Source organism: Pelophylax lessonae, assembly GCF_965119305.1.
Source record: "Pelophylax lessonae genome assembly, chromosome: 9".
Classification (NCBI taxonomy): domain Eukaryota; kingdom Metazoa; phylum Chordata; class Amphibia; order Anura; family Ranidae; genus Pelophylax; species Pelophylax lessonae.
Window position 1 is genome coordinate 258871846 of NC_138776.1, and position 26318 is coordinate 258898163.

The window sequence follows — 26318 nt, forward strand, 5'->3', positions numbered from 1 at the left end:
TTTCCTGTGACAGAAAACAGAACCCATTCCTCCGTCACTTCTGTCACCGATGTAAAACAAAATGGAGAATTCAGTCATAGAAGAGCCGAGGAGAGCCGGACACCTCACATCATCACCTCAGAGTTCCCTCTTCACTCCTCCTCTACTGCTATTGGCTGCACTCCCTCCACACCAACCAATCACAGGGTGGGATCATAGTTACTGGGCGGATTCTGCTCTCCACAGAAACTCATCTCAGACCTGTCCACTTTCATTGGCTTTACTAACTCCACAGGAACCAATCACAGGGTGGGATCATAGTTACTGGGCGGATTCTGCCACCCTCAGAGATTCACCTCAGAGCTCTCCACTGCGACTGGCTGCACCCCCATCACAGCAACCAATCACAGAGCTCAGAGTCACCGAGCAGATTCTGTTCTCCACAGAGACTCACCTCAGACCTCACCACAGTCACACACTATTATTATTATACATTTATATAGCTCTGACATATACCGCAGTGCTGTACAGAGATCACTGAGCCAATCACATCAGTCTCTGTACCAGAGGAGCTTACACTCTAATGTCCCCTCCCCCCACAGTCACATCAGTCTCTGTACCAGAGGAGCTTACACTCTAATGTCCCCTCCCACACAATCACATCAGTCTCTGTACCAGAGGAGCTTACACTCTAATGTCCCCCCCACCAGAGGAGCTTACACTCTAATGTCCCCTCCCCCACAGTCACATCAGTCTCTGTACCAGAGGAGCTTACACTCTAATGTCCCCTCCCCCACAATCACATCAGTCTCTGTACCAGAGGAGCTTACACTCTAATGTCCCCTCCCCCCACAATCACATCAGTCTCTGTACCAGAGGAGCTTACACTCTAATGTCCCCTCCCCCCACAGTCACATCAGTCTCTGTACCTGAGGAGCTTACACTCTAATGTCCCCTCCCCCACAGTCACATCAGTCTCTGTACCTGAGGAGCTTACACTCTAATGTCCCCTCCCCCACAGTCACATCAGTCTCTGTACCAGAGGAGCTTACACTCTAATGTCCCCTCCCCCACAGTCACATCAGTCTCTGTACCAGAGGAGCTTACACTCTAATGTCCCCTCCCCCACAGTCACACACTATTATCATTATACATTTAAATAGCTCTGACATATACTGCAGTGCTGTACAGAGATCACTGAGCCAGTCACATCAGTCTCTGTACCAGAGGAGCTTACACTCTAATGTCCCCCCCACCAGAGGAGCTTACACTCTAATGTCCCCTCCCCCACAGTCACATCAGTCTCTGTACCAGAGGAGCTTACACTCTAATGTCCCCTCCCCCACAGTCACATCAGTCTCTGTACCAGAGGAGCTTACACTCTAATGTCCCCTCCCCCACAGTCACATCAGTCTCTGTACCAGAGGAGCTTACACTCTAATGTCCCCTCCCCCCACAGTCACATCAGTCTCTGTACCAGAGGAGCTTACACTCTAATGTCCCCCCACCAGAGGAGCTTACACTCTAATGTCCCCCCCCCTCCCCCACAGTCACATCAGTCTCTGTACCAGAGGAGCTTACACTCTAATGTCCCCTCCCCCCACAGTCACATCAGTCTCTGTACCAGAGGAGCTTACACTCTAATGTCCCCCCACCAGAGGAGCTTACACTCTAATATCCCCTCCCCCACAGTCACATCAATCTCTGTACCAGAGGAGCTTACACTCTAATGTCCCCCCCACCAGAGGAGCTTACACTCTAATATCCCCTCCCCCACAGTCGCACACTATTATTATTATACATTTATATAGCTCTGACATATACCGCAGTGCTGTACAGAGATCACTGAGCCAATCACATCAGTCTCTGTACCAGAGGAGCTTACACTCTAATGTCCCCTCCCCCACAATCACATCAGTCTCTGTACCAGAGGAGCTTACACTCTAATGTCCCCTCCCCCACAGTCACATCAGTCTCTGTACCAGAGGAGCTTACACTCTAATGTCCCCCCCACCAGAGGAGCTTACACTCTAATATCCCCTCCCCCACAGTCGCACACTATTATTATTATACATTTATATAGCTCTGACATATACCGCAGTGCTGTACAGAATACGAAGAACAGATAGGTGTCTGCAACTGGATCAGTCACATTCCCCTCCCCAATTGGCAATAGAGAAGCAAAAAAAAAGAAAGTCCCACAGGGATCTGAGTGGATAGGACTGGTCTGTAGTAAAAAAAAAAAAAAAAAAAGTATATAGGGTAAAGAAGGTATGTAAGATAAAAGAATAATTTACTGAACACAATTAAAAATATACATAGAACAAATAGTACATCTAACGGGGTCACATAAAAAAGCATGTAGCATCATGGTACGCTATAAATGGTCGTGCTGGAACTGGCAGAAGAGGAGGTAATAAGATATTATTTTATATTTACACCCAGTAACCCATCCCCCCCCCCCCCCCCGTTATGTTCCGTCCTCTTCCTCCATAGTCACTGTAATGATAGTTATGGTTTATAGACCAGATCCAACTGTGGAGGAAAGAAGGACAGAGGTTCCAAAAGGGGTGACAGTTCCTCCAAATAATGGCCAGATGGGAGGTATGCCTGTGTCCAATCAGAGACACTGTTGGGGTAATCGGAATACAATACCCGGCAGGGGAAATTCAGCCATCTGCTCTACTTGGGCCCCTTTCACACTTGACCTGAAAGTCGCACGACTTTGACACGACTTGAAGCAATGCCTGTGTAATCTTGACATCTACGGACCTCAAGTCGCATCAAAGTTGGACTGAAGTAGTGCAGGGACTACTTTGAAGTCGCGCAGTTCTGAATGGTACTCATTGGAAATCATGGGATGCGACTTTGCAGTCCCAAGTCACAGGACAAGTCGCACCAAGTGTGAAAGAGGCCTTAGCGCAGGCTGAACAAAAGAAATCTATGTGCATACGGCGTAAGTAAAATGAGGTAGAAACAGGAAGTGAGTTAAGATTCTAAACAGGAAGTGATGTAAATAAAGACAGGAAGTGATGTCACATATAAACAAGAAGTTCCAGGTCAGAGGTGAGTTGGGAGGAAGTAGAGAGGAGACATTGCTGGAACTGGCAGCAGAGGAGGTAATAAGATATTATTTTATATTTACACCCAGTAACTCCCCCGTCATGTTCCGTCCTCTTCCTCCATAGTCACTGTGATGTCTTTTATCTTCAGCAGATGATGATACATACACATATGGAATATATTATAAACAGCACAGATCTATAACCTAAATATAGAGCCATCTATTCATCTATATCAGGGGTGTCAAACTCAAATTCATCGGCAGTATAGTTGTCCTCAAGTGGTCGGTGGTATCTGTAGTTTTGGCTTGCGCTGGGTACGGAGTGAGGGGTTCAGGAGTGCGCTGCATATGGAGCGCGGGATTCAGGAGTGCGCTGCGCATGGAGTGCAGGGTTGCGTGCAGAGTTGCGTACAGAGTGCAAGGCATTTTGGCATGCGCTGGTTATGGAGTGCGGGGTTCAGTGCGTTGCATATGGAGTGCAGGTTCAGGAGTGCGCTGCCCATGGAGTGCAGGGTTGCGTGCGGAGTTTTGGCGTGCGCTGCATTTGGAGTGCGGGGTTCAGGAGTGCGCTGCATATGGAGTGCGGGTTCAGGAGTGCGCTGCATATGGAGTGCAGGTTCAGGAGCGCGCTGCGCATGGAGTGCGGAGTTTTGGTGGGCGCTGGGTACGGAGTGCGGGGTTCAGGAGTGCGCTGCGCATGGAGTGCGGGGGTTGCGTGCAGAGTTGCGTACGGGGTGCAAGGTTGCGTGCAGAGTTTTGGCGTGCGCTGGGTACGGAGTGCGGTGTTCAGGAGTGCGCTGCATATGGAGTACAGGTTCAGGAGTGCGCTGAGCATGGAGTGCGGAGTTTTGGCGTGCGCTGGGTATGGAGTGCGGGGTTCAGGAGTGTGCTGCATATTGAGTGCGGGTTCAGGAGTGCGCTGCATATGGAGTGCAGGTTCAGGAGTGCGCTGCGCATGGAGTGCGGGGATGCGTGCGGAGTTTTGGCGTGCGCTGGGTACGGAGTGCGGGGTTCAGGAGTGCGCTGCGCATGGAGTGAGGGGTTGAGTGCAGAGTTTTGGCGTGCGCTGGGTACGGAATGCGGGGTTCATGAGTGCGCTGCGCATGGAGTGCGGGGTTGCGTGCAGAGTTTTGGCATGCGGGGCAGAGGAATGCGCTCTGCTCCCATCCTCCCACCTGCCTCCACAGCCCTCACCACCCCACCCCGGTCCCCCCAAAAAAGAAAACTGCGCACAAACACAGCGGCTCCGCCAGGAGAGGAAGCGTGAGATGTCAGCTTGGAGACCGGCTGGCCGCGCATTCGCTAAGAGGGTGCCGGAGGATGTATTTTTTGCGTGACATCGACACAGATGTGGCAGGCAGCCGCGGGCCGCATGAAAAGGCCTGGCGGGCCAGATTTGGCCCGCGGGCCTTGTGTTTGCCACCCGTGATCTACATGGACATATGATGTCTCCATAAATAGAACTTCTCACTAACTTAATAATAAAGTAAATAAAAATACACACACACCATTTTAGGGTCCTCATCGAGCTTCATTTCCAAAGTGTTGACCTGTAAAGGTTTTTAGTTTGTTGTATACTTAAGATTTTAGGTATCATATTTATTTTTTAGTTCTTCAGGCACTCATGGTTTTGATGTTTAATGTATTTGGTATTCATTGACACAGTTGTGAATTTCCCTCACTTTCGGACAGAGGATTTAAAATGAATCTCAGCTTCTCTATGAGTTCTAATGGTCGCTATATTATCTGTCCATAGAGTTCAGTCTTGTATGGATCACATAATCTCATCAATGAGGATGGAGAAGGACCCGAGTCACATGGCTGAGAAGATACTAAACCTCACCCTCAAGATCATCTACCTGCTAACCGGACAGGTGAGGAGGATTCTGGGAGGTCACATGACATCACTCTTATCTCTGTTCGGGCTCATTTACACTTGCTTCGACTTTAACGAACAACAAAGTGCCTACCACTTTAATATGCTTTTTTAATGTGTTTTTGGTGCTTTGATGATGCTTCAGTGATGCTTTTTTGAAGCTTTAATGAGGCTTGGCAAATGCCCTGTGTTTGTGCTGATTTTTGATGCGTTTAAAGGAGCCCAGTAGAACCCCAGCTCAGTAGTACCCCCAACTTACTGGTACCCTCATTCAGCAGATCCCCAGTTTATTAGTACCATCGTTCAGCAGATCCTCTGCTCAAAAGTAACCCCCAGCTCTGCCAAACCCCCACTCAGTAGTAACCCCCAACTCTGCTGATCCTTTGGTCCTCTCTCTGGTCCCCATTCTCCTCCGGCTATATTGCTCCCACTCTACGCACCATGTGTTTTTCTGCTAGTTTTTCCTGCTCCTGTCCCCCAGCTCTGCTGATCCTTTGCCGCTCAATCCTCTCTCTCCAGTCCCTGCTCACCTTCCGCTATAGCATTCCCAAGTTGCGCACCACGTGTGCCGTTTGCTAGTTGCTCCACTCCAGTCTGGACCCCTCTCACTTTCCTGCTGCTCCACACTGCACACTATATGTGACGTCTGCACCAGACACTCCCAAAATATATACACATGAACCGGAAGTGACTACTGATGACGTCATTCCAGTTCACTTGTTGGTCTCCCAGTGCATCCTGGGATATCTCATATCTGCAATACCTCCAAAAAAAGCAAAGCTAACTCTGAATAAGAGCCTCTCAAAAACTTCAGGTGCTGTAAGTGAGTGTTGTCAAAGACTTCTATGGAGGCTTTAGAGACCCTTTGAAGTACCAAGAAAGCAACATGGGGATAATTTTTGAAGCAAAGCAAACACAACATGTGACCAGCACTGTAAGCTAACCATTTTATTTAGCTTTAGAGAAGTGTGTCTAATGCCACATTTTGAAGCAAGTGCAAACGAGCCCTAGTTGACCAGACAGGTGAGGAGGATTCTGGGAGGTCACATTACATTATTGTTGCTCTTTAAATGCAGAGTGACGATGATTTAACCATCAGAGTGCCTTCACCTCACTGCCTGAAACCCAAGAGGAACAATGCCAAGAAGATTCTAGAGGTCACCAAGAGGATGATGGAGCTGCTGACGGGAGAGGTGAGCGGTGCTGGGAATTCTGGGACATTATCCAGTAACAGACAAGAGATGTGTCTGGATGGTGACTGTATCATTGTGTGTGTCAGGTTCCTATAAGGTGTCAGGATGTCACTGTCTATTTCTCCATGGAGGAGTGGGAGTATATTGAAGGACACAAGGATTTCTACAAGGACGTCATGATGGCGAATCAACAGCCGCTCAGTTATGTAAATAAAGAAAACAATACATGTAGCTTGGAGGAGAGGATATTGAACCTTACCATGGAGATTATCTACCTGCTGACTGGGAAGGTGAGGAGGATTCTGGGGGGGTCACATACATCACTCTTATCTCTAATAATAAATCACATTATGCTCATGATATTATGTGTTGCTGTATAATACAGAACGGTGTGATCGTCAAGAAGACATCTGTTGAAAATAATACAAATCACCACTTGTTCACAAAACTGAAAAAACAGAGCCCCATTAACGTTCCTTCCATTCCCTTCAAAACTCTTAAACGAAACACCAAGAAGAAGATTCTAGAAGTCACCCAGAAGGTCACTGAGCTTCTGACAGGAGAGGTGAGCGGTGCCGGGAATTCTGGGACATTATCCAGTAACAGACAAGGGATGTGTCTGGATGGTGACTGTATCATTGTGTGTGTCAGGTTCCTATAAGGTGTCAGGATGTCACTGTCTATTTCTCCATGGAGGAGTGGGAGTATTTAGAAGGACACAAGGATCTCTACAAGGACGTCATGATGGAGAATCAGCCGCCCCTCACATCACCGGGTAAGAGGAGACTTTATTGTAAAGGAGAGAGCAGTACGGAGGGTCCACCTAGATCCCCCATCATCTGATAAACACATAGAAACAATGTATTCAGTCAGTGTGTGTGTTTCCTAACATAACCAGTTTAGTAAAAAAGTAGTTATGAACTCACATCAGGTTGCCCCTGAGGATGATAAAACACGTAGGAAAGGGCTTCTGGTTGACGTTACTTCCACTGTTTAGAATGCATGGTGTCCATCTCGGGTCTGGTGCTTCCTGTTTTTCTTATATGGTGGTTATAATGTCTGTTTTTACATATAAGAAAATCAGGAAGCGCCGGACCTAAGATGACTGCTGTGCATTCCAAAAAGCAAAAGTGACGTGAACCAGAAGTCCCATCCTACACGTTTCATCATCAATCTGCGACATCCTCAGGAGCAACCCGGTGCGAATGCATTACTACTTCTTTACTTTTTTTTTATAAATTGATTTACACTATATGAGGCTCTTCTTCCCTTCCTTGGTATAAGTTCAGAGGCACCCTTCTTTCCTGGCTCACATAAGTGGACATTGTGGAAGATCTCACTGGGTGGATGGTGATCTAAAGAGCTGAGTGCACCTCTGGACCCTCATAAGCAATTTTGTTGTGCAAATATCATATAGTATAAAAAAATTGGAACTACCACTCTTATTTACTAGGGTCTCTATTTACATAAAATATATAATGTTAGGAAGTTCTATGTAATCTTCAGGCCTAAAATGTTTTTTTTTTAAACGTGCGCAAATAAAAAAAAAAAGAAGAAAACTGCAACAACAACTGTGCCAGCGAAAGGGTTGAAACCACTTAAAATTTGTACGTATCTTGTAGATAATACCTATATTTCCCAAATCGTCTTCCAGGACAACGCATGAGAGATTTAAGCCGCGTACACACGCAACGATTGTTGGCTGTGAATTTTCGGCCAACGTCCGATCGGCCGATTGTCGGCTTGTTAGTATGATGCTTCCGACAACCGACTGCGACTTTTTGGCAGAAAAAAATCTGGTGTGCATGCTATAAAATTTTTGTTGGCCGTCAACAGAACGGCCGATTGTTCGTCAGTCAGTACAGATTTCGGCAGACAAAAATCAGATGAGCAAGACTGGGCATGCTCAGAGAAGAAAAAACACACGGAAAGTAAACCAGCACATGACATCACTTCTGAAGTTGGTTGTTGTTGGCCGAAAAAATTTGTGTGCAGTCTAGAGCACATTTCAACCAACACAACAACACTGGACAAAAGACGGCCGATCGGTCGGCCAACAATCGTTGCTTGTGTACGAGGCTTTAGGCTCTTCCAACAGCAACAGGAAGGGCATAACCAATAAAATGTTTTAAAAGGAAGTCCTTCTGGTAAACTAGTCAGTTATTGTTTTTCCCCCATCTGGAGGAGACATCTCACTTGGATCTGGGTGGTAGGAGGCTCAGTTCAGGATTCTCGTCTGCAGTCCTCCACTCTCCTTTTTTATAGTTCTTTCTCACTCTAAGGTTGGGACTCTCACCCCCCCCCCCCCCCCAGGCTCTTACTCTTTACGGGCAGGAGAAGACCTGGGGGACACTCCATTTTCAGTGCCTGGGGAAGGTCAGTACTGGGTAGGGAAATACCCTCTTGGAGAACTGGCCTGGACTGGTGTGGTTTCATTCTGGTGAAAGTTAGAAACCCATCTCTGCTGGGTATGGTTGAGGCTATGTTCACTAGACTGGCATGCGTGAGGTGCCATATCTGGGTGGGTAAAGTCTCCTGCAGATCCTTGTTTAGGGGCAACTGTGAGTGATTTGTGATATACTAATTTAGTGCCCACATCCATTCCCCTCATTTCTTCTGGATACAATAAGAAATCCTCAGACAACACTGGCCTTAATTACATGAGTGGCTAAGGGAGGTAAATGTGAAAAAAGTGGTCAGGTGCGCTAATTAATGTGACAAAAATTATATCAATAATAATAATAGGCCAACTAAAAAGTTTTTAGAGGTAATGCACTATTGTCCGCCTATTCATTTCTCTCTGGGTACACTCTGAGGGATGGTCTCCAAGCATATATGTGTAAGCTGGATTTCATTATGAATCATCTGGATCTGTTCCTACTATAACAAGGAGAAGGAAGTTCTTCCACTGGACAATACATGCTTTCTCATGTTGGTTTTTTGGTAAGAGGCTTTTATTGATTTGGATGTCCACGTGTGGAAAGCGGGATCTTTCACATTGCACAATAGTGTATTTTTGAGTGGATATTGCACTTCCATCATTCCCGTCTGGTGAGAGCAGAACTTGTATGGTGGAGGGAATATGTATCACTTATTATGAATTTGCACCATTGGATTTGGATGTCTACATTTCATTTTTTTATACACCAGTGATTTATGGACATTTTTTTTATGTGTATACATATTTTTCACTTCACTTTATTATCAATATAGTTGTGTATTGATATAATTTTTGTCACATTAATTTGCGCACCTGACCAATTTTTTCACATATTCTTTATTCCAATTGCATAATTGGATCATTTGGTTGCGGCTATTAATTTATATTCACCAACAGCGCACCTATTAATTTTTTCAGTTTAAAGGGAGGTAAAAACAGGTGGTTTGACCTCTGGGTATATACCCTGGATTTAGGAGGCTGAACACTAGGCAAAAGTTAAGTTTTGGATACAATTTATTACAGCAAAATTATGTTACCAACAAATGAAGTGAAAGTACTGTACTCCATATAAAAGGTCCATCTCCATTCCCCAATATAACGTCATGTTCCGAACAAATGAGGAGGAGATACTGTACACCATATGAAAGGTCCATCTCCATTCCTCAATATAACGTCATGTTCCCAACAAATGAGGAGGAGATACTGTACACCATATGAAAGGTCCATCTCCATTCCTCAATATAACGTCATGTTCCCAACAAATGAGGAGGAGATACTGTACACCATATGAAAGGTCCATCTCCATTCCTCAATATAACGTCATGTTCCCAACAAATAAGGAGGAGATACTGTAAACCATATGAAAGGTCCATCTCCATTCCTCAATATAACGCCATGTTCCCAACAAATGAGGAAATGAGGAGGAGATACTGTTCCGCCTATGAGAGGTCCATCTCCATTCCTCAATATAACGTCATGTTCCCAACAAATGAGGAGGAGATACCGTACACCATATGAAAGGTCCATCTCCATTCCTCAATATAACGTCATGTTCCCAACAAATGAGGAGGAGATACCGTACACCATATGAAAGGTCCATCTCCATTCCTCAATATAACGTCATGTTCCAAATAAATGAGGTGGAGATACTGTACACCATATGAAAGGTCCATCTCCATTCCTCATATAATGATATGTTTCCACAAAATTATATTTCATTACTGACTCACGTTGGAGTCCATATATGGTTTGCAAATTCTTTATTATTTTAAAATCCAGACCAATCCAGGCAACCCAATGTAGCAACATCAACTAACATGTTTTAGCTAATGAAATCTTAGTCATAGCTATTTAATATTAAAGAATTTGCAGATGATATATGGACTCAGTGTGAACACTTTTCTGATTGATTTGTGAGGGCAATAAGGATTCCATCTGTAAGATCGACATTTCCACTTTTTCCACTGGCGGGGACGTGGAGCTAAAACTCTTATTTGTGAAAGACTGACATTTTCTACATTTTCTTTCCAACAGATGGATGTGATGTCGGGAATTCCTCGGAGAGACATCTTCTATTATCTGCTGATTGTAAGTCAGAAGATAATGTCATCACACAGGATCCTCCAGGAGGAAATCCAAATACACAAAATATCCATCACAGACCTTCCTGTCCGGAGACATCAATGGATCCCTCTGATCAGGGGGAATCTTCTCACCAATCACATACTATGATTGCAAATATCCATTTAGGATCTCACACTGCAGATAGATCAACAGATCCTTCTAATCCCAAGGAATCTTCCTTACCCCATGAAGGAGCTCACAGAGGTCAGAATCTATTCCTATGTTCAGAGTGCGGGAAATGTTTTACTCAGAAGGGAGCACTTACTAGACACCAGAAAATTCACACGGGTGAGCGTCCCTATTCCTGTTCAGAGTGCGGGAGATCTTTCACTCTAAAAGGAAACCTTGTGCAGCACCAGAGAATTCACACAGGTGAACGTCCCTATCCATGTGCAGAGTGCTGGAAATCTTTTGCTCAAAAACGAGACCTTGATAAACATCAGAGAATTCACACGGGTAAGCGTCCCTTTTCCTGTTCAGAGTGCGGGAAATCTTTCACTCAGAAAGTAGTCCTTGTTAAACACCAGATTATTCACACACGTGAGCGTCCTTATTCATGTACAAAGTGTGGGAAAGGTTTCCCTAAAAAAGAAGAACTTGCTACACACCAGAGAAGTCACACGGGTGAGCTTACCTATTCATGTTCAGAGTGTGGAGAATCTTTCACTTATAAAAAAGGTCTTGTTACACACCAGAAAAGACACAGAGGTGAGCGTCCTTATCCGTGTTCAGAGTGTGGGAAATCTTTCTCTCAGAAAGGAAACCTTGTGATTCACCAGCGAATTCACACAGGTGAGCGTCCCTATTCATGTTCGGAGTGCGGAAAATCTTTCACAGAGAAAAGAAGCCTTGTTGAACACCAGAGAATTCATACTGGTGAACATCCTTATTCGTGTTCAGAGTGTGGGAAAACTTTCAGTCATAAAACAGGCTATGTTACACACCAGAGAATACACACGGGTGAGCGTCCTTATTCATGCTCCGTGTGCGGGAAATCTTTTGCTCTGAAAGGAGACCTTGTTAAGCATCAGAGAAGTCACACAGGTGTGCGTCCTTATTCATGCTCAGAGTGCGGGAAATCTTTCACTCAGAAAACAAGCCTTGTTAGACACCAGAGAGTTCACACAGGTGAGCGTCCTTATTCATGTACAGAGTGCGGGAAATCTTTCACTGTGAAAGGAAACCTTGTTACACATCAGAGAACACACACTGCAGTGTCCTCAACATGATCACACTGCTTGAAATATTTTACAGGTAAAAGAAGTCTAATTGGACATCAGAGACACCTGTCTATTTTTTTTTTTTTTTTTTTTTATGAAGCTACGATGGTTTTTACTGTTTAATTTATAGAGCTGTAGGAAGAAAATATACATTTTTTAAGGGGGCATCCTGGAAGAAGTGATATTACATTTGTAGGTGTTTTATGGGCTAGTTCTTCTTGCCTACTACAGTTTCTGCCCCCCACTTTGTGACTTTGTGGTATCCCTAAATGAGGCATCTAATTATAAACCCTTTTTGGAAAGGTTTAATTCTGAAGAGACAACCTAACATTGGGGCTATGGGGGGGCTGACGGGGTTGCATTATGTGGGGTCCGCCCCCAGGCCCAGTATGCTGGGTTGTAGGACTAGACATGCGAGTGGCCTTTTCAGCTTTATGCCCTTCTTCCTCCGTTGGTTGGGTTGGAATGGGCAGTGCATTGTCCGTGTCGGAGGTGACCCAGAAGTGACATCGCCTGCTATGCAGGATGATGTCGCTACGCGGCGTGATGTTATGATGCCAAGCTTACTATCCTAGGCCGAAACACCATAGATCACGGTAAACCAGCAAATTATAAATGCTTTTTGAAAGGGTTTAATTCTGAAAAAAGCAGCCTAACATTGTGGCTATGGGGGGTAGACTAACTTGGGGTTGCATTTTGTGAGGTCCGCCCCTTGACCCAGTATGTAGGGTTGTAGGAGGACTGGACATGGGTGCCGCCTTTTCAGCTTTTTGCCCTTCTTCCTCCGTTGGTTGGGTGGGAATGGGCAGTGCATTGTCCATGTCGGTGGTAATTCGGAAGTGACATTGCCTGCTATGCGGGGTGACGTCACTACACGCTGTGTTATGACGCCAAGCTCACTATCATAGGCCGGGACACCAGAAATCACAGTAAGACCCCGTTCACACTGGGGCGACCTGTCAGGCGACCTGGTCGCCTGACAGGTCGCCTGCCATAGAGAAGCTGTGGACCCATTCTAATAGGAGCGACACAAGTCGCTCCGACTTAGAAAAAGGGTCCGGAGCTTCTTTGGGGCGACCCGGAGCGACCTGCATTGACTTCAATGTTATGAAGTCCATGCCGGCCGCTCTGAGGTCACGGTGCGAGCTGCGCACCGTGACCTGTGAGGTCGCCCCGGCAAGTAGCGTCGCCCCAGTGTGAACGGGGTCTTAAACAGCAAATTATAAACAGTTATAAATAGAGCTGCTCTGAAACACCAATACAAATTATAATATATAAATTAAAGAAATAGTCCAAATGATAGAAAAACAGTCCTCATGTGAAAGGACCATCCTTAATGGGCAATCATTAGATATTGCTAAAACACCAGTGCAAATAATAAAATAATGAAAAGATATGTAGTCCAAGTTATGATGAGAGGAATCCTTCCAGTGATATTGACACCATCCAACACCCAAATTAAAGTGTGACCTCCACCATATAAAGTGCTGGCTTACCAGCTTATATGGACCTCCTATCATGGGAGGTCAAATACACTTGTGGCTTATACCCAGCCAGGGCCTTTATCCATTTAGGAGGGATATGAAGATGGCAACTCCCAACATACACGGATTTCCAAGACATAAAGGGTCAGCAACGATCTCGGCTGGAGCCCTCCACAGAGTCCGTATGACGCGGAATCCACCCTCAGGATATCACTCTCATTGAAGTTCCCCAAAAGAATATAAAGACTCGCCATAATGTAAAACCATTACACACTTTAATACAACAAAAAAAGATTGCACTTACATCTAGGAAGCATTAAAGATGCATTAGAAAAACACAAGCCGTCCAGCTAATACACGAACGCCCATCTTTCCGGGATCAGAGAAGCGCGGTGATGTCAGCACGTCGCTCCGTGTGGCGCTTTTCGTCACACATTGATGTCCTGTGGCAACTTGTGGTTGCATTTTGGGAGGTTCCCCTCGGCCCAGTATGTTGGTTGGTAGAAGAACTGGACACAGGTGCGGCCTTTTCATCTTTTTGCCCTTCTTCCTCCATTGGTTGGGCGGAAATGGGCAGTGCATTTTCCATGTCGATGGTGACCCGGAAGTGACATCGTGGGTTGTGTGGGCTATGTGGGTTGACGTCACTACCCAGCATGATGTTACGGCGCCACTCTCACTATCATAGGCTGGAACATCAGAGATCACGGTAAAATATGAAAAACTGGTATTTTCTGGACTCTAATATCTCTCTGTCTGTAAATAATGTGTCGATACCTATGTGATCTCTCTGTAAGATATGAATAAAATGTATAAGCATTTATAGATATAGGGAATGGATTACTCTGTGTGTGCAATCTACAGTAATTTGTAATTCTATATTTCTTGTAAAGATTTTCTTTTTGTTTCATTGCTGTAAACGGATGTCTCATTTGGCTGTCCTGAGGGGAACGATCCCTTTATAAGAGGGATCTCATTTAAGTACACCCGGCACAGAAAGACCCTCCCTCTCATGCCCTTGTGTGGCTATTGGGGGGCTAACATTTGTTGCGTGTTGGGAGGTCTGCCCTCTGGTCCAGTATGCTGGGAGGTAGGAGGATTGGACACGGTTGAGGCCTTTAATCTTTTTGCCCTTTTTCCTCTCTTGGTTGGGGCGAGAATGGGTGGTGCAGCATCAATGTTGGTGGCAGCCTGGAAGTGACATCGCCCCGTATGATCATTACCCGATGTGACTTGTGACGTCATTTGGTGGCCCCTTCAGGACCCTACAATCAATTTAAAGATGATCCCCAATATGGTTAATTTTTTATGCCATATAACCACTCCACCTCCCTCCCCCTTTCCTTTTGCTGAATAAGGAGGAGTTCATTTTGGGATTCGTATTGTCCAAGTGAGACATGAGGCACCATTGAGGAGTTTTCTACAAAAAAATTACAAGGTGCAGACTGTTGAGGTTTTGTGAGATACCAATGATAGGGCACTATTCTTTCCACTATAACACCAATGATATGGCGCTATTCTCCATCCTACTGACCATAGGTGCATATATCATTTGTTTACTCCCAATGACCTCCCAAACCTGAGACATTGTTTACTTCCACTGAAGCTAGAACATTTTCTACCCTCTTCTGTCCTGAAGGACAATATACTAGCCCTTTGTTTAGAAAGTTTGGAGACCCCTAATCTAGAGTCCGGTTTGGGTTTTGATATGGGCAACTACTTTGTGATAATATGTATGTAGCACCCTTCTAGTCAGGTGCTAGATAGCAGGTATAGTTTTTGGCTTCCTCTGCTTAACAGGAAAGCAATAGGTAAAGCATTTGAGCTCTCTGCTTAACAGGGAGCTGGATCTACTAGTTAGGCATGCTCCATGTATTCAATGTGTGATTCATGTGGGCCGAGGGAGTGTCCCCATTGTATCCAATGGAGAGGTACATTGGACAGTGGAGGTAATCCAGCCAATGACACACAGGCTTTGATACCATCCCATGTGTTTGGCACAGAGAGTGGTGCATCATGGCATAGGGTATGAAATCCAGGAGCACATGAGGCAGGGGGTCTTTGGGCGGGAAGCCAGGTCCCGAAAGGAGGGTGACGGCTGTCTCCTCTTCTGTAAATGTGGATGGTGGTCACAGACAGTCGGCCTGGTGAACCAGAGTGTGTGGCTGAATCCAGAGGTCCAGGAGAAGCTGACTGGTGGAGTTGGAGGCAACTCCACGGTGACTCTGGAAAAACAGTGTCCGTAAGTACAGAGGAACTTGCCCAGGGGGTCTGCTCAGGAAGGGGACCACTCCAGAGGATAGAGTCAGTGGACGGGTGTCAGCACACACAGTGAGAGAGAAAGGGGGTGCTGAGCTTTGAACCCTGAAGAGAATTGCAAACAGGAACATTTAAAATATCTTCACTTGCCGCATCCTAAAGTCGGTTGTCCTTAATACTGTGAATAGTTATTAGTTGGAGTATCTCACTCATTCCTTCTCCTATCCAAGGTCTAAATAAAACTACAAAATAACATCCCCTGGACTGATCATTGACTGAGCCAAGGACTTAAATGTTCTGCTACCAGTTGCTAAGGGTAACCCAGGGGAATCCAGAGAGTGTTATATCCAGCAGCCCTCAAGTGGGCAGTGCTACATGTACACTATTCAGCCAATAATGTCTGTTACTTGCTATACGGTATGACATTGATTTTAATTTAACACGATACTATAGGTACACAAAATAAAATAAATGGTTTCAGTTAAAAAAAAAAAAAAGATTTGATTGACTTTAAAGTCCAAATAGATGATACTGAGATGCTCCCAAAAGGTTAATCATATCTAAAAGGATGCAGACCCTGTCACTTTCCTTATTAGAGCCCTGCAAGTGCAACAGCGGATCAATAATGAAAAAGTCACACCCATTAACATTCACTTTGCACATGGACACGGAAGGACAAACAAACAGCTATTTCTTCAGAAAAACAGAAGGTAGGAATCTGCAACAAAGTTTGTAAAAAATCTCGCAATGTACAATGATCATCCAAAGGGGCAAATTTTTTTTCCCTCAACAAAAGTATTACTGTACTCTTTGAATTATAGTAATACAGTTCTCATATGAAACTCTGATACTTACATAGTTGGCACCATGTAAATTGTCCAAAATGTGGGTAGAAAGCTGGCAAATGTGACAGCAGGTGTAAAGCAAAGGTGGATAACACGATACATGGGGTAACAAACAAGCAACTGTGACAACACCACGACAATTTCTTAAGACGTGGGAAAAACGAGCAATGGTAACAATAAAATGCAGCAATAATGTGTGTGTGTTCTACTGAAAAGTGTGTATTTGGATCTACTGGAAGCAGAAAGAAGCACTGTAAAAATGTACTGACCCCAAAGCAATCAACCTGGATTCCCATGCTTACACTGATGGTAAGTGAAGGACCTTCTTACATAGGTGGTCAGTGCAGAGGGACTTCCTTAAATTGGTGGTCATCGGAAGAAAGAATGTTCCTAACACTGGTGGCTAGGTGGGTAAAAGCACACTTATAGAAAACTCAAAAGAATACTGCAGTAAATGCACTGGGTGCAGCTGGTAAGAGAAGATACTCCAGACGGTGGAAAGAAAGCTGTCGGAGAATGTAGTGTGGATGGTGGAAGGAGAGCTGTCGGAGAATGTAGTGTGGATGGTGGAGGAGAGCTGTTGGAGAATGTAGTGTGGATGGTGGAGGAGAGCTATCGGAGAATGTAGTGTGGATGGTGGAGGAGAGCTGTTGGAGAATGTAGTGTGGATGGTGGAGGAGAGCTGTCGGAGAATGTAGTGTGGATGGTGGGAGGAGAGCTGTCGGAGAATGTAGTGTGGATGGTGGAGGAGAGCTGTCAGAGAATGTAGTGTGGATGGTGGAGGAGAGCTGTCAGAGAATGTAGTGTGGATGGTGGGAGGAGTGCTGTCGGAGAATGTAGTGTGGATGGTGGGAGGAGAGCTGTCGGAGAATGTAGTGTGGATGGTGGAGGAGAGCTGTCGGAGAATGTAGTGTGGATGGTGAAGGAGAGTTGTCGGAGAATGTAGTGTAGATGGTGGGGGGAGAGTTGTCGGAGAATGTAGTGTGGATGGTGGAGGAGAGCTGTCAGAGAATGTAGTGTAGATGGTGGAGGAGAGCTGTTAGAGAATATACTGTGGATGGGTGGGGGAGACTGTAGTGTGGATGGTGTTGATAGTGGGAGTAGAACTGGGGGGAACTGTCAGAGAATATAGTGTGGATGGTGGAGGAGAGCTGTCGGAGAATGTAGTGTGGATGGTGTAGGAGAGCTGTCGGAGAATGTAGTGTGGATGATGGGGGGGCTGTCAAAGAATGTGGTGGGGATGGTGGGGGGAAAGCTCTCAGAGAATGTAATGTGGAGGGTGGGGGGATGAGACACCCAGTCTGGAGGGGCTATCTGCCCTCCTGGACCATCCAGAGGATCTAAAGATGGTTCAACATGGTCCCAGCTAATGGAGAGCTGGGGGGCAAATTCCTAAATTTTGAAGGACAGTCTGGAATAAAGTCTGCAGAGGATCTGGCCGGGAGGTCCATGGTAAAGGGTCTGGCTGATACTGGAAGGAGGCATCAATGTATATAGGGAGATACTGAATAAAGGCCTCAGTGAAATCCTGGAGAGACTGTCGCTCACTTGACTTTTTTTGTGAGAGACGGTTCACGGCCATAGTTTGGGAATCCCTGTAATAGGGAATAGAACCTGGGACAGAACAGCAGGACCATTTTGGGGTCTGCACTACAAACATAATAAAGGAATGGTTGATGCGGCAGTGGGGCAGAATGTTGAAACATAATGTAGACTGCAGTACTTGTATTTAACACAGGGTGGTGATCTCAGGTCACAATATACAAACAGGAAGTGATGTAAGGTAATGACAGGAAGTGATGTAGGGTACAGACAGGAAGTATAAACAGGAAGTTCCAGGTCAGAGGTGAGTTGGGAGGGAGTAGAGAGGAGACATTGCTGGAACTGGCAACAGAGGAGGTAATAAGATTTTATTTTATATTTACACCCAGTAAACCCCCCCGTCATGTCCGTCCTCTTCCTCCATAGTCACTGTGATGTCTTTTCTCTCTAGCAGATGCTGATACACACACATATGGATTATATTATAAAAGGTACAGATATATAAGCTAAACATTGAGCCATCTATCCATCTATATAGAGATATGATGTCTCCAAAAATAGAACTTCTTGGTAACCTAATAATAAAGTTAAAAAAAAGACACACACCAATTTAGGGTCGTCATCAAACTTAATTTCTAAAGCGATGATCTGTAAAGGGATTTAGTTTGGTATATATTTACAATTTTGGGGGTTATTTTTTTTTTTATCCAGTAACAGACAAGGGATGTGTCTGGATGGTGACTGTATCATTGTGTGTGTCAGGTTCCTATAAGGTGTCAGGATGTCACTGTCTATTTCTCCATGGAGGAGTGGGAGTATTTAGAAGGACACAAGGATCTCTACAAGGAGGTCATGATGGAGAATCAGCCGCCCCTCACATCACCGGGTAAGAGGAGACTTTATTGTAAAGGAGAGAGCAGTACGGAGGGTCCACCTAGATCCCCCATCATCTGATAAACACATAGAAACAATGTATTCAGTCAGTGTGTGTGTTTCCTACAGATGGATCCAGTAATGGGAACCCACCAGAGAGATGTCCCCGTCCTCTGTATTCCCGGGATTCCACACAGGAAGATCAGGAGATCCCTCGCCATCATCAGGTAGATGTATAAAACACAGAAGTGATTCTGAACTTTGTGGAAGGTAGATCTTACTGGTAGGAGACCGCGCTGGACTGACTTACTTAGTTGAGGGTCTGTGAGTGGGTGATGGTGGGGGGGCGTATTGGGAGAGTTCGCTCCCAATGAATCCGGCCCAACTTAGCAGAAAGGTGGCAGTGAGCCCTTTTGAGGGGCTTTGGCTGCCACCTCTGGGTACAGCTTTAAGGTTGTTTCCGCATATAGTTGTGAGGATAGATAAAAGGAGCTCCCAGTATCCAGTTAGAAGTAAAATAAAGGTGACTAAGTAGTGGTTTTATTGATAAAGCATGATAAAATCAACGCGTTTCAGGGGAAGAAAGTTTACAGCAACTTTCCCGATCTCAGTGTCAGACACACCAGTTTGGGTACATCCCCACTCATCATAGCATACAGCAGCAGCCCTAAAAAATGGGGAGTCTTTGTTCCCCCGAAAACACTTTGGTTTTTATCATGCTTTACCACTTTTAATAAAATGACTACATATTCACCTTTATTTTTTTTTGGTGGAGGATGCGGGCATGATCCCGATATTCACCTTATTTTACTTCTAACTGGATACCAGGCGCATCTTTTACTTACCCTCAGAACTTTGTGAGAAGACATTTTGCCATGTAGTCTCTTGTTTTATTGTTTCCTTTTGCATCTGAAGTGCAGTCTTTGTTGCTCTTCCCCACCCCCATTTCCAGTTTCTTTCCTTCATTTTTATTTGCTTTTTTTAAACTCAATATATGTCCCTTTCTTTTGTTTGTCTTGAGTGTAGTCCTATGACATCATGGTCCTCTTCCTCCTTGTGTTCCTCCAGTGGGGATCATGTTCTGAATGACATGTTGCTGTTCATTACTCCTGTGATTCCAAGTCGGTGTGATGTTGCGACCTCCCACCCTTCCCCCATGGTTGGAACCCTGGCCCCCTGGGTTCCCAGGAAATGGCCATGTGATATGTTCATAAATAGGCAAGACAGTAGATGTTGATTTCTCTGCTGAAGGTCAGTAACACTTACAGATCTTGTCCCTTCCCCAATCTGTGATTGGACATGTAGCACTGCCCCCTAGAGGACTGCTGGATTTTTCACCTTGGGATCCCCCTGGGTTACCGATAGCAACTGCAGCATGCACAATTTAACTCTTTATTCTCTGGCTCAGTTAATGAATAGTCTATGGGATGTAGTTGTTTTTGTGGTTTTATTTAAATTAGGGATGGGAGAAGGAAAGAGTGGGATACTTCAACATGAACTATTCACAATAGATGAGGTCTCCTGTCTGAAGATGCAGCCAGGCTGCTGATTTGCCTTGCCACTTAGATGAATTTAGGGTTAAGCCTCTATGTAGATGACTTGTTGGGATGAATTATCTTTGGGATACACACCTAGTACCCCCTTTCACTTGACCTGCTGACACCTGTCCTCTGACTATCCTACACTGGGGTGGCCCTCCTCAGGTCAGACCCCTATACTCACGATACTGTTTCTCAAGGGTCTCCAGTGTCTCTACCCCTCCAGTCAGTTCTCCTGGACCTCTGGGTTCAGCTCCTTCCTTCTGGTTCCCAGGCCGACTGCCTGTAACCACATGCCACTTCTACAGAGGAGGAGGCAGCCGCCACCCTCCCTCCGGGACTCTGCTCACGAGTCAAAGACCACATAGCACATGTGCTCCTGGCTTTTATACAACACCCCACAATGCACCGAGACAATCAGTCTGTGCCAATCACTGGGGCTGTATCAAAGCCTGTGTACCCATTGGTCAGATTTACTCCACTGTCCAATATGCCTCCCTATTGGACCAGTGTTAAACACTTCCTAGACCAGACGGATCACACACTGAGCAACGTGAGCAGACCTAACTCACAGATCCTGCTCTCTGGTAGGCAGAAAGCAATATAGATTTCCCTGCTGCTCCTCTGATAGGCAGACAGAGCCAAAAACTATACTCTCTCACTAGTACCTACCTAGGAGGGTGCTACACTCACCCCTCGCCAAACAGAGCCATGTCCTCACTAGCACCTACCTAGGAGGGTGCTACAGACAGTTAAGTCTAACTTCAGGGAAATGATCCCTTGCAGTGGGGCCTTGCCTACTCTGTAAGTGCTGTGTTCTTATGTCTAGGAGTTGTAGAGTGGAAGATCTACTTACCTGATACCTGGTCCATAGCCCTGCATTGGACTTAATGATGCTACAGGACAGTCCATCGTTGAAGTGTGGAGGTGGGAGTGCCATCTGCTGGGGGAGTAGAGCAAGATCTAAGTAAAAGTGCTTCTCCTCTTCTCCCCAAGATTTAATGAACAGTTTTCCCTTGCAGTGCAAGCGCAGCCCCACTGCAAGGAATCATTTTTAAGTTCCCTGGAGTCGGGATTTAAAGGAGAAGCAGCAGACTGATGGGCTCATCTCTCTTTCACTCTGCTCTCTCCTACTGTCAGCATGAACCTTATTAGCCCTGTAGCATAGCTTATTGGCTCCTTCTACTTTTCGCTCTTCCAGTCTGAGTTCTTCTGTTCAAGACTGCAGTAGCCTGATACCAGATACTTACACTGCTCGCAATAATAAAAATGTATTTATTAATCGCAGAGCTGCATTAAGTCTGTAATATCTGCCTAATGTTTATAGATGTTTTCTAATATTTTGGGGATTAGGGTGAAGAACGGACTAATATAAAAGTTGATGTTGAAGAGATAGAAGCAAAGGCGTATATGGGGGGTGATCAGCCGTCCACGGAGGAGGTTGGAATAATTAGGAAAAGTGAACAGGATGAAATTTCTCCACCTATCAACACAAGTAAGTATAGGCACTATGGAAGAAACAGGTCACAGTCTCATTTTACTTCTGAGTATTTGTGATATGCGTTCCCCTGCATGTATAACATCATGTTTCCAACAAATGAGGAGGAGATACTGTACACCATATGAAAGGTCCATCTCCATTCCTCAATATAACGTCATGTTCCTAACAAATGAGGAGGAGATACTGTACACCATATGAAAGGTCCATCTCCGTTCCTCAATATAACGTCATGTTCCCAACAAATGAGGAGGAGATACTGTACACCATATGAAAGGTCCATCTCCGTTCCTCAATATAATGTCATGTTCCTAACAAATGAGGAGGAGATACTGTACACCATATGAAAGGTCCATCTCCATTCCTCAATATAACGTCATGTTCCCAACAAATGAGGAGGAGTTACTGTACACCATATGAAAGGTCCATCTCCGTTCCTCAATATAACGTCATGTTCCCAACAAATGAGGAGGAGTTACTGTACACCATATGAAAGGTCCATCTCCGTTCCTCAATATAACGTCATGTTCCCAACAAATGAGGAGGAGATACTGTACACCATATGAAAGGTCCATCTCCATTCCTCAATATAACGTCATGTTCCCAACAAATGAGGAGGAGATACTGTACACCATATGAAAGGTCCATCTCCATTCCTCAATATAACGTCATGTTCCCAACAAATGAGGAGGAGATACTGTACACCATATGAAAGGTCCATCTCCGTTCCTCAATATAATGTCATGTTCCTAACAAATGAGGAGGAGTTACTGTACACCATATGAAAGGTCCATCTCCGTTCCTCAATATAACGTCATGTTCCCAACAAATGAGGAGGAGTTACTGTACACCATATGAAAGGTCCATCTCCGTTCCTCAATATAACGTCATGTTCCCAACAAATGAGGAGGAGATACTCTACACCATATGAAAGGTCCATCTCCATTCCTCAATATAACGTCATGTTCCCAACAAATGAGGAGGAGATACTGTACACCATATGAAAGGTCCATCTCCGTTCCTCAATATAACGTCATGTTCCCAACAAATGAGGAGGAGATACTGTACACCATATGAAAGGTCCATCTCCATTCCTCAATATAACGTCATGTTCCCAACAAATGAGGAGGAGATACTGTACACCATATGAAAGGTCCATCTCTATTCCTCAATATAACATCATGTTCCCAACAAATGTGCCCAGCTGTGAGATCGGTATTTCTATTTATTGCATTGGTCTGGAGAAAGAGCTCTAGTTATTTGTGAACTGCTAACATTAATTTAAACATTGTTTTCCAACAGATGGATGTGATGTCGGGAGTTCCTCGGAGAGACATCTTCTATTATCTGCTGATTGTAAGTCAGAAGATAATGTCATCACACAGGATCCTCCAGGAGGAAATCCAAATACACAAAATATCCATCACAGACCTTCCTGTCCGGAGACATCAATGGATCCCTCTGATCAGGGGGAATCTTCTCACCAATCACATACTATGATTGCAAATATCCATTTAGGATCTCACACTGCAGATAGATCAACAGATCCTTCTAATCCCAAGGAATATTCCTTACCCCATGAAAGAGTTCACAGGGGTAAGAATAAATTCTCATGTTTAGATTGCGGGAAATGTTTCACTCAGAAAGGATCACTTATTGATCACCAGAGAATTCACACAGGTGAGCGTCCTTATTCATGTTCAGAGTGCGGGAAATCTTTTACTGTGAAAGGAAACCTTGATAAACATCGGATAATTCACACAGGTGAGCGTCCCTATCCATGTTTAGAGTGCGGGAAATCTTTTACTCTGAAAGGAAATCTTGATAAACATCGGGTAACTCACACAGGTGTGCGTCCCTATCCATGTTCAGAGTGTGGGAAATGTTTCACTCAAGTAAGAAAACTTGATAAACATCGGAGAATTCACAAGGGTGTGCATCAATATCCATGTTCAGAGTGCGGGAAATCTTTCACTCAAAAGCTAAACCTTGATAAACATCAGAGAATTCACACGCGTGTGCGTCCTTATCCATGTTCGCAATGCGGGAAAACTTTCTTTGAAAAACGAAACCTTGATAAACATCAGAGAATTCACACGGGTGAACGTCCATATTCATGTTCAGAGTGTGGAGAGTCTTTCACTCATAAAGGAAACCTTGTTCAACACCAAAGAAGACACAAAGATGACTATCCTTATGCATGTTTTGAGTGCGGGAAACCTTTCCTTCACAAAGGAAACCTTGTAAATCACCAAAGAACTCACACAAGAGAGCGTCCATATTCATGTTCAGAGTGCGGGAAATCTTTCACCCTGAAAGGAAACCTTGTCCAGCACCAGAGAATTCATACAGGTGAGCGTCCTCATTCGTGTTCAGAGTGCGGAAAATCTTTTGCTCAAAAGCGAAACCTTGATAAACATTGGAAAACTCACACGGGTGAGCGTCCTTATTCATGTACAGAGTGCGGGAAATGTTTCATCCAGAAAGGAGGCCTTGTTAAACATCAGAGAATTCACACAGGTGAGCTTCCTTATTCATGCACAGAGTGCGGGAAATGTTTCTTCAAAAAAGAAACCTTTACTATACACCAGAGAATTCATTCGGGCGAGCGTCCTTATTCATGTTCAGAGTGTGGAGAATCTTTCATTCATAAAGGAGACCTTGTTAAGCACCAGAGAAAACACACAGGCGACTGTCCTTATCCATGTTTGGAGTGCGGGAAACCTTTCTTTCACAAAGGAAACTTTGTGACTCACCAAAGAATTCACAAGGGTGAGCGTCCTTTTTCGTGTATAGAGTGTGGGAAATCTTTCACTTCGAAAGGAAACCTTGTTGCACATAAGAGAACACACACTGCACCGCGTCCTCAATCCGATCAGACTGTTTGAAATGTTTTACAGGTAAAAGAAGTCTCATTACACATCAGAGTCTCCTGCCTATTATTATTTTTTTATTTTATTAATGTACAATGGTTTTCACTGATGGAACAGTTCAGTTCATAGAATAACTGTAGGGGGAAAATATTTAGTTTAAAAAGGGGCATGATGACAAAAGATATACTAAATGTATATGTGAGGCTTCTTGGGCCGAGTCTTCTCTTGGCTCCTTGTATTTTTTTGGAGACTCCAACGGTGGGATGTGCCCGCTACAGTTACTGCCCCAAATTTTTGGTATTGCCATTTATCTAAAGCTTTTTGGCCTTCTTCCTCCATTGGTTGGGCAGAAATGGACAGGGATTTCTCCATGTGGGGGTGGTGACATCGCTTGCTATGCACAATGACGTCACTACGCAGTAGAAGAGACTCCAACGGTGGGATGTGCCTGCTACAGTTACTGCCCCAACTTTGTGGTATTGCCATTTAACTAAAGCTTTTTGGCCTTCTTCCTCCATAGGTTGGGCAGAAATGGGCAGTGATTTCTCCGTGTGGTTGGTGACATTGCTTGCTATGCGCAATAACGTCACTACGCAGTAGAAGAGACTCCAACAGTGGGATGTGCCTGCTACAGTTACTGCCCCAACTTTGCGGTATCACCATTTTGTCTAAAGCTTTTTGGCCTTCTTCCTTCGGTGGTTGGGTGGGAAGGGGCAATGCATTGTCTGTGTCGGAGGAGAGACCCTGAAGTGACATCTCCTGCTATGTGGGATGATGTTACACTGTGTGATGTGATGGTGCCAAGCTCACTATCGCAGGTCGGAAACACCAGAGATCACTGTAAAACAGCTTATTATAAAGGCTTTTTGGAAGGGTTTCATACTGGAAAAATAGCTGAATATTATAGCTATGGGTGGCGGGCTAACTTGTGGTTGCATTTTGGGAGGTTCACCCCCTGGCCTAGAATGTAGGGTGGTAGGAGGACTGGACACGGGTGCAGCGTTTTCAGCTTTTTGGCCTTCTTCCTCTGTTGGTTGTGCGGCAAGGAGCAATGCATTGTTTGTGTCGGACTTGACCCTGAAGTGACATCGCCTGCTATGCTGGATGACGTCACTACACTGTGTGATGTTATGGTGCCAAGCTCACTATCGCAGGTCGAAATTAGCTTATTATAAAGGCTTTTTGGAAGGCTTTCATACTGGAAAAATAGCCTAACATTATAGGTATGGGTGGCGGGCTAACTTGTTGTTGCATTTTGGGAGGTCCGCCCCAAGGCCTAGAATGTAAGGTGGTAGGAGGACTGGACACGGTGCAGCGTTTTCAGCTTTTTGTTCTTCTTCCTCCATTGGTTGGGCAGAAATGGGCAGTGATTTCTCAGTGTGGGTGGTCACATTGCTTGCTATGCGCAATGACGTCACTACGCAGTAGTAGAGACTCCCAGCGGTGGGATGTGCCTGCTACAGTTACTGCCCCAACTTTATGGTATCGCCATTTATCTAAAGCTTTTTGG

General features: G+C 45.0%; 3 protein-coding genes across 3 annotated transcripts in view; all 3 read left to right on the forward strand.

Annotated features, from left to right (window-relative positions):
- Positions 1-26318, forward strand: part of LOC309564412 (uncharacterized protein) — a 1531146-nt gene that overhangs the window by 102978 nt on the left and 1401850 nt on the right.
- LOC309563432 (uncharacterized protein) overlaps positions 1-26318 on the forward strand; it is a gene marked incomplete at both ends in the record, with an annotated part of 92770 nt that overhangs the window by 58165 nt on the left and 8287 nt on the right. Inside the window, 2 exon segments of the mRNA XM_082267827.1 lie at positions 10587-11579; positions 23556-24817. Of these exon segments, the coding sequence (XP_082123953.1) occupies positions 10587-11579; positions 23556-24817 (2255 nt within the window).
- LOC309562639 (uncharacterized protein) overlaps positions 18355-26318 on the forward strand; it is a 47250-nt gene continuing 39286 nt past the window's right edge. The window contains exon 1 of the mRNA XM_082266895.1: positions 18355-18383. The gene's annotated coding sequence lies outside the window, so the exon portion shown is untranslated. The remainder of the gene's footprint in view (positions 18384-26318) is intronic.